General features: G+C 35.4%; 1 protein-coding gene across 1 annotated transcript; it reads right to left on the bottom strand.

Moving 5' to 3' along the window:
• Positions 1-1,785: 1,785 nt before the first annotated feature.
• LOC147450860 (uncharacterized) lies at positions 1,786-4,680 on the bottom strand. Its single transcript, XM_086520821.1, has 4 exons — positions 4,523-4,680; positions 4,132-4,151; positions 3,983-4,037; positions 1,786-2,360 (listed from the first exon to the last, which is right to left on the bottom strand). The coding sequence occupies exons 1-4, from the start codon at positions 4,584-4,586 to the stop codon at positions 2,176-2,178; spliced, it is 324 nt and encodes a 107-aa protein (XP_086376947.1). The 5' UTR covers positions 4,587-4,680; the 3' UTR covers positions 1,786-2,175.
• Positions 4,681-9,484: the final 4,804 nt, after the last annotated feature.

Here is a 9,484-nt window from a genome sequence, read left to right as displayed (position 1 = left end):
CGATCTATCTAGAAAGTTGTCTCATGAGCTAAAAAAAACTTGACATTTTTTTGAAATATCAATTCCATCTTTAACCTTGTCCTTGCACAACATTTCACAACCTAAACTGTGTGTTTTTGGCTTTTTTAAACTTTTTGCAACTATACCACTCTAGAATTCATGTTTGTGAGGTCTATAATGCTAGAAAACTATCTTTAGTAGTCCTCAGCATGTCCTTGTGCTTCTAGGGAGAAATAAATGTTAAAGTTGTAAGTTATGACCAAATTACAAAAATTGTCAAATCCTGTTTTTTAAGCCAATTTTAGCTCTTCTATGATTTTTTTTGTGGCTTTCATGATATCTAGATGCAGTTTTGATTTTGTATGTCGCATATTGTAACATTAAAGTAATATTCCTTGAGTTTTGGGGCACCTAATATCCTATTTTGCATAGTACACAACGCTGGTTGATTTTTTCAATTATAAAAGAAAACAAAACATTCTAGTATATCAAGTATAGCTTTTTCAATATTGCTAGTTTATTGTGAGAACTATATGCATTTTGTAGGTAGTAACAATATCTAGTCATAAGCATCAAATTTGGCTAGATATTGAATAATATCTATGGGATTCTACAACTCATAATGTTGAACCCAATTTTTTCATGTTTGCTGTATTTAGCACTTCATCTCTGTCCCCAAGATTCCCCTTGGTAAGAGATGTATTATTCTTTTGAAATGCTCCATGGCTCCTTATGAACCTAAAAGACAATAGGGAACTAAGAAAACATGCATATACTATTTGTATTGAGCGTGGCTATAGAAACTTTGATGATAGGTTTGCAGAATGGAAAAAATTCAATTTTTTTGTACCTATTTCTTTTGGCAAAACAAAAAATAGTGAGTGAGAAGCAGTCATATGTTTTGATCACCAACCCATTGAAGTTAACCAGGGAATTTATCTCAAGTCCTACAAAAATCCCTAATCTTATTTTCATGCAACAAAACGTAAGAAATGAATGTTTTGATGAAAATGTATTGGTCCATCAACTTTGGAGGCTTGGTGTGACAAAAAGATGAGAAATTTTACAAGTTTCTTAATTTTTCCATGTGTAGTAGGCCTTGAACTATAACCTCATGAAAGGATTTTACAAAATGAGTGGATCTACTATGGTTTTGGAGGTTTTTTTCAAAACCCTGAAAGGACACTTTTATGTCCTATTAGGTTACCAACCTAGTGTTAAACTAGGTTATGTGCTGTTAGGTTACCAACCTAGTGTTAAACTAGGTTATGTCCTGTTAGTTTTTTTTTCAAAATCCTGAAAGGACACTTTTATGTCCTGTTAGGTTACCAACCTAGTGTTAAACTAGGTTATGTGCTTGTTGTCTCTCCTCTCTCTCTCTCTCTCTCTCTCTCTCATGCACACACACTATCGCATGCACACTGTGACTCTCTCTCTCTCTCTCTCTCTCTCTCAGAGACTCTCTTTCCTTTTATCTGTCTACAAAAGCAGAGGCATGAACAAGATCACCTCATGATGAGTGGAGAGGTCACTTGTGCTCTAATTTAGTATTTAAAACTATTAACTATTGATGTTGTGCCTCTCTAATATATAAGCGTGGTATTAGCATTGGTATAATACAAATGGATGAAAAGTCTTGATCCAAGAAATATTTCCCTACAAAAGATAAGGGAATCTCTTTGTTGGAAATAAGAAGGAAACTAATGATTGGAAGCAAACACTCTTTGCCAGTAGATACTCAGATATTGTTAATTGTGGGCTACCAACTACCAGCCAGAACACATCTTGAACTAAAACTGTATAATTGTTTATGAAAAGGCAAAGGTCTACACCCTTTTGTATCTAATGGCTCCTCAAGGTAGTGACAATGCTTGATGCTTATTGTACATTCAATTCTGAGGTAATTTGAGTATACCAATCACAAATGTGAGTATGGAAGAAAAGAGGGGATTGCTTGAAAGTGGGAAAGAGGTAGGGTGTAAATACTCATCTTGACTTGTTCACATAGTTGAAGGTGAGTAAAGTCAAAGAATGTTGTGCATGATGTGCATAGCCAAACCATTATAAATGTAAGATGCATGGATGCTTCCAAGTCTCATCTTTTTTCCAAGGTCATAACCTGCAGCTTGTATTACTGACTATTTATGATACGTAGTTCATTGTAAAAATTAGCTTTTAGGGATCGCAAGGAACAATGTCTCCATCATCTTGAATGTGGAGAATACAACCTGACACATCATGCTGACAAGTATATAGCACACAACAATTGGAATAGGCAGCTAATTTCTCTCCCGGGTTTGACTCACATGTCACATACGATGTGTAATAAAACTCCAATGTGCAAAATTGGTCATTGCAAGCTGTTGATAGAAGGTAAATTGTGAGCATAAATTATTCAGATAACTCAAAAAATTAATTGGAAGTAGAGCATAAACATTGCAAACCTCATAGAAAATTTTCATCATCAATAAAAGAGAAAATTTTGCGCATTTGCAAAGGTCATTTAGCAAGTCATTCAAGAATAAAGGTCTTCTTGTGTCTAGTTATAGATGGTCATAGTAGTAAATGGTCATAGTAGGATCCAATTAGACTACTACATGCATATAAGAAAAAGTATCTAAATAGGACACACAAGTGTTGTTTTTTCTAGGATCCGATTGAACTACTATGTGCATATATGAAAAACTATCTACATAATTTGTTTCAGGGCCTTTTATACATTGATCATGGCGTTTGTAAAAAAAATTCTGTCGAGACTTCTAAGCTTTTTCTTTCTTTTTAGCCGTTCGAAGCTTTGCTTCAACTAGTTTTATGGGATTGCACCCACTCACTCACACCCTCATGTCTCAAGGGCTGAACCATAGTGGGTGTGTTTAAAGCCCTCACCGTTACCAATAGACCAACTTTCTTTCGACCAGATTTTTGAGCTTACATCAGTAGGGTGGTACCCTTTTCTTTCATAAAGGAATCTCAACAGATCTGTTTGTTTCCTCTCACAAAGTTGCATGTAATTTTTTGGAAAGGATAGGTAGCTTGATCTTGGAGCAAAATTCAGAGGTCTAAGGAAAAAAATCTAGAGTAATTATTCATACTATTGCTATATTTCGTAAAATCAGTTTCACCTAATAGGAAATTGCTTTAAGGTTGCATTGCAATATGCTAAACCAAGTGCATCCGATATGTAAGTGTCATGCATGTGATTAACAGCGAAGTAAATCATGTTATAAACATGCTTTATCGGTGTTAAATTTGTGATTTTGATAGATTATCCATAACGAAACATGAGAATGCTAGATTGGGTCTTGCAAGTGGTTGCATGTAGCCATACGAGCTTCCAAGACACATTTTCAAAGTTGTAATTTTTTGCTTTTAATATTTGTAATATTTAAATACTAAGGTTTTGAGGATAATGTTTTCTATTTTTATATATTGCCATTAGAATGATTGTTCTTATAAACATGACAATGATTGTTCTTTTAAAAATTGTTTTAATTTTGGAGAAAATATTGTAAAATTTTGAGAAAATACGTAAAATTTTGGTGAATTTTTTCTCTTAATATAGTAAACATTCTAATGTAAAAACATCCTCACTTAAAAAAAAAATCATGGACTATCTAAATAATGTGGCAACACCTTGAAATTCAAAAAGGCTAATTGGAAAATGAGACACTTTTGGATACATGCGAAAACTTTCCATGCCCATAATGAAAGGCTTGCCTTTTTACCAAACCTTAAAACTTTATGTGGAAGAATGTCTCTCTGTCTATCCCCCCCCAACCCCAAAAGTTTTGCTGAATCCTCATGCTTTTATATACTGTGATATCGTTCCTTATACACACATTGCATATAGTATATTCATGCTCATTTTGCATAATTTCGATTGTCCGTGTGTATACCATTGTGCTTGTGTGTGTGTGTGTGTGTGTGTGTAGAGAGAGAGAGAGAGAGAGAGAGAGAGAGAGAGAGAGAGGAGATTTCTTACGTGAGGCAATAATTCCATCACCCTGGAGCATCCTTCTTGTTTGCCATGGGTACCCCTACAACACAAAATAAAAGTAAAGAGAAAGATGAGGACTTTTCTAGATCCATGTACATATTTTGAAGCTACATTAGTTGGCTTTTTGTACTGACCAATGCTGTCGCTGTAAAACCTGCTTGCACACAATGTGAAGTACCATATGAGAAAGATAGAGAGTCTTGAGCTTCTACTCATGGATATGACTGTAAATATGAGCTACAATTGTTGATATTTGTAACTAATCATTCATGTTGTTGCCAATATGAAGATTAACACAAAAATATTAGAGATTAATAACGATAACAATTTTTCTTGTCGAGATGAAATAGGTAATTAAAGGCTACTTTGTGTGCAAATCATAGCATTCAAGACTATTATTAGTAACTAGAGATTAGTAACATGATTTAAAACTATACTAGAGATTAGTAACAATTACATAGTTTTTCTTGTTGAGATGAATTAGGTAATTAAAGAATTAACTACCAAAAGAGGGATTAATGTCACCTTGAAGATAGGATGAGATAATAAGGCCCAAAACCAAGATGTTGATTCCAATAGGCTTTGCCATTGTCTCTGTGTATGTTTGAGTGAATGTGAATGAAGAGAGAGAATTTAATAAGAAAGTATGGGTGGGTGCAAAGAGGACATATGAGCAAATGCACTTGTACTTTATATAGCCTTCTGTCAAGGACCACAAAGAGATAACAACAATATAATCCCATTTCCTCATTGAGTGACTTTAAGGCACATGCCTTGCCTTATCAAAAATGTGACCACATACCACATCCCTTAGGGCTCATATTTATCCATCACTTACCTTACCTAGTCGCCTTCATTGTTGTTCAACCTATAGAAACAAGGTAAAGGGTCACCTTGGCATTCTAAAACAATTTAGCACTAGTCATGTAGTTGTACATTCGAGCGTCTTGAGATACTAAAGTGTCCTATTTCCCCATCGGATCTTTAAAACAAAATAAATTTAGAAACAAATTTTTTAGGTTCTATTCATTTTGTAGTTAGTAATGACATGGAGAAAATTAATAATTTTTTATATGTCAAAATAAATTCATATTATGAGAATTATGAAATCTTCTAATTCTGAAGTTTAAAACTATTGAATAAAATGCCTACTTCTTGTTTTAAAAAATTATATCTTATGTTAATTAGTCATTTTCTATGGGTAATAAAACTGAAAAAGGAAAAGGATCATTACAGCACAATTTTTGTGCCTATTGTAATTATAGTGCAAAAAATTACAATTTTAAAAATGTTGAATAAGAAATACTTTATAATTTATTTGCTCAATCAATGTGATTTCAATAAAAAAGTGATTCTATAGATCAATACCAATCAAATATTTATTGTTTTTGGGCATCGAATTTTGCATGCATCGTTTAAAGTGAACCGTATTTGAAATCTTGTTAGGAAATATTTGTCTAGACATTAACTTGTGACAAACACGCATGTAAATGAAATTATAGATCCTCAAAATGAGATTTTCTTGTTAAATTTTCTATGATTTATTGATATTGACAGCAAGGTGAAAGTTCACTATGGCCTACATATAATGCTATTGATAATAATTTAATAAAAGAGGTTTCTTGGTGAGAGGAAAAATGAGAAAGTGACACTAGCATTTAGATTCTTTTTGTCACAATAGAGTATTACATTTTTTTGGAAATAAGTGTAGCAATGACTTATTTAAATTACTACATATAATTCAAAAACATAAATAATGATGACTGAACAAATCTTCAATGGCCCTATTTAAATGTCAACATCTCTCACAAAGGCCTAGAAGAAATATTTTTTAGAAAAGTTTTTTTTTTGTGGTGTGGTAAAAATATGTAAACTTTATTCAATGGTCCACAATTGCACCAAAAATCCAACGCTTTATGTAGTCCAAAAAACTTTTATTTTATTCTTCTTTCAATAGCTAATGTCTCTCATGTGAAAAGCAAGAATTTTCAATGTTAACGGTTTTGCAATGTAACAGCTATCATGTTTTTTGGCTTAGTATCAATATATGTGAAGGTCGTTCAAATTTGTTTGCTTGACATGTGTCCCTTTTAAAATTGAAGAGAAAGAAAGCATCTCCTTTCAAATGCTATTTTCCAAAGCTGCTTTCATTTTGTTTGGCTGAAAAGGACTTTAAAGAACAAAGGATTAAAGAATAGGAGTTTGATCCATAGTCTTTTTCAGAACAAATGATTAAAGAGTATTCATAGGAGTTTGATTCATAATGTGAAGTGTACTGCTTGGAGAGCGGTCATTTCAGATGTATAGGAGATCATTTGTGATAGCCAGAGGTGCTAGGAGTGGTCTGGTATACCCTTGCATATTTCTGGCACATAAGGTGGTGTAGTCTTTGTGTATTTGTAGCGATGCTTGGAGCGAGAGACAAGGCGTGTTGCTTTGGCGGATGTGTTGCATGGAGAGTAGGTTGTGCATTTGTCTTCTGGTGACATTCACGTAGACAGTGGTATCTTTGGGGATGCAAAACTTTCTCATCAGTTGAGGTGACATCAGTTGAGCCAAAGGATCAATGCATTGTTCTATGATGCGTATGATACGTTTGAGGGTGACAGTGTTCTTCAAATAGCTGTGTGTGATTGCAATGGTGCTGAATTTTTTGGTTTTGCAATCATTCTCAGCAGATATGCCTATGCTAGACGATGCTGACATGGTAATGTATAGTCAGATGGTTCCTGATGAGGATGCATATGGCACTGAGGTTGCTGACAGGGATAGGCTGGCACACACAGGGCATATTTTGTTAGCTTTCGGGTCTCTCATGTCTGACCTTTTGGTCTCGAGACCTGATCTTGCTTATGCGGTTGGTGCATTTGTAGTGGGAGTTGTCAATTGTGCGACGACTGACATTGTCATTGTGCATTGTGGAGCTATGCAGGTCGTCACTGGATACCTGCATCAGGAGTGTCATCATAGCTCTATCCCTAGTGGTATGCATGTTGCATCTACACTAGAGCAGTTACAGAGTGAGCTAGTGGGCATAGGTTGAGAGCCGTCTTCTCTCACCTCTTGTATATACTAGTTGTAGGCTAGTCTTCTGGCCACTTATCGGCACACAGCCTTTAGTGGGAGAATGTTAGGTAAAGGCGGTGTGTCTCACCATGCTTTGTCTGTGTTTGTTGTCCAGTGTTTGTGGCCACCCACATTTATCTCCTTATTCTTTATACATACAAAGAATAAGGAGCTCTCACTCATTCTCACATTGTGCTCATATAGTGAGATTTGGGAGCTCCACCCACATGTTGTGTAATCTCTATCTCTCCCCTTCTCACTCTTTGCACATGCACCGCATTCGCGCACTCACACCCTCGATTATTTAATGCATAAGCTAAAACCTTAGGAAGTAAAGAACTCCACTTTAGAGTAACCTAAGGCCCAATCCTTCCATGTTCGTAATTTAATCGCCAGGCTTTGTGAAATTTTCAATTCTGATTTTGGTACAAGATTAGTGTTAATGAGGCCCTTAAATGAATAACTCCTTTACAAACTAGGATATCAAGGAAAAATTCAATCAATTAATACTTCATATCAAATGTATGCCCAACTCCCTTTCTCACTAAGGTTTGTTTTAAAAAGATAAGTAAAACAAGGTGAAGATTCACATAGTATGCTAAGAACATTTTGGCATCAATGGTTAGCATAGAGCATGCAACATTCTCTAAGAAAGAGTGTATTCTACTATAGTTGGATTTGGATAAAGCTTATGACAGGATCACATGGTCATGTATTGAAGATATCATGAGGTCGTTGGGCTTTGGGCCGCAAATGTGTCAGTTGGTTAGTACCCCTTGTAAGGTCTCTAACCCCGACCAAAAAGAGCACCCTTGTACCATGAAATGAACATAATGAAAAAAATTACTATTTTTACCAGTTTTCCAAATTCTGTCAGTGCCATGATGTTTAGAATGTTTTAAAGCTTTGAAATGTGAATTAAAATAATTTTTGTAAAAAAATTCCAAAAATAGTAAGTTTTTGGTCACCCGACCCGTCTAGTTTTGACCGTCTCGAAAAACTGCACCCGTATCCCGAATTTGAAAAAATATAATTTTCGAACGTTGGGGGCTGCTAAATATGGCAGGTACTCGAGATTATGCACCTTAGTTCTAGCTTAGCATAGCAAGTTTCAGAATCAAAATCTGATTAGAATTGCCCGTCTAGGATTAAATTACGATTTTTTCCTAAGGTTGTGCGGGGAGGCACCGTGGCTTGGGTATTGTGCGGGAACTGACTCGAGGGCACTGCAGACCCAATCTGGAAGCTAGAGGGCGTCCTCTCTCACAAGTACAACTCGTGGGGGCTTATCCATGCAAGGGAGAGAGAGAGAGAGAGTGAGTTCAGGAGCAGGTTGGACACTTGTTAAGTGTATAACTGAAGCTGCCTTGCATGAAATGAGTGCTCTCCAGATGCATATAGCAACACAATTTTCAGCTTGGAAGAGCCTATTTAAAGGTGTGCTCACACACACACACACACACACACACACACACACACACATACTCACACACACACCCAGTACACACACACACACACACCTCAGAAAATCATGGTTTAATTCTTGCTCTTCTTAATTCTCTTCATTATTCTCCAAATACCTCGTCTACTATGCTTAATCCTAGCTATAATTCCCAATAGCTGCTCTCTAAATTTACATAGCTATATTCCATTTCATAATCATCATCTAATTAGCTAATTTATGCAGCCATTCATCATTCTTAATCAATGATTGATACATGATTAGAAGAGAATTCTCTCTCTAGGCAGCATAGTTAATTAATTGTCAGCCCGCCGGTAATACTGTAGATTTGATGAAATTCATTCTTTTACCACTCAATAGTGTTGTAAATAAATTAGATTCAATTTTTTCACACATTAAGATGTCATTAAGGTAAAATTAATCCTTCATTAGGCCATTAAGAAGAAAATTTCCTAACACCTATGCATGCGGTAACTTTGCATCTTTCTTATTACACTAGTAAAGTGATTGAGTTTGTTTAATTCATCTCTCTTGTAAATTAATTAGTAAAATTCTGAAATTCCTTAATCATCTGAGCCAAGTAATTAACTCTAGATCCGGTTCCCATAGGATAAGTAAAGTATTACCCATAAAATTGCCAGGTCTCGAAGGAAAAATCTAAACCCTTGCATAAGGAGGACCCTTCAATGATTCTAATCTGCCATTTGGTTTGTTATGATGCTATTGGACCTTAGCTCTTTTTCTTCAAGTTTATCATTTAAAGTAGTGAGTATAAAATGGCCCCGGTTAAGAGAACTCGCTTCGGTGGTGCCCACGACCGCGAGGCGGGAACGAGCAATGTGAATGGAAAGGGAAAAGCTCCCATGGACGAACAAGCACCGGCCATCTCACGAGCCAAGTTGACGAAGAAATGGAAGAGGTAGGTCACAATTTTATTTAGTCGTTTAATTAACATTTCA

The sequence above is a fragment of the Adiantum capillus-veneris genome, chromosome 9 (assembly GCF_014529385.1).
Source record: "Adiantum capillus-veneris isolate H3 chromosome 9, ASM1452938v2, whole genome shotgun sequence".
Classification (NCBI taxonomy): domain Eukaryota; kingdom Viridiplantae; phylum Streptophyta; class Polypodiopsida; order Polypodiales; family Pteridaceae; genus Adiantum; species Adiantum capillus-veneris.
Note: the sequence above shows the minus strand (reverse complement) of the source record. Positions and strands in the feature narration are given on the sequence as shown.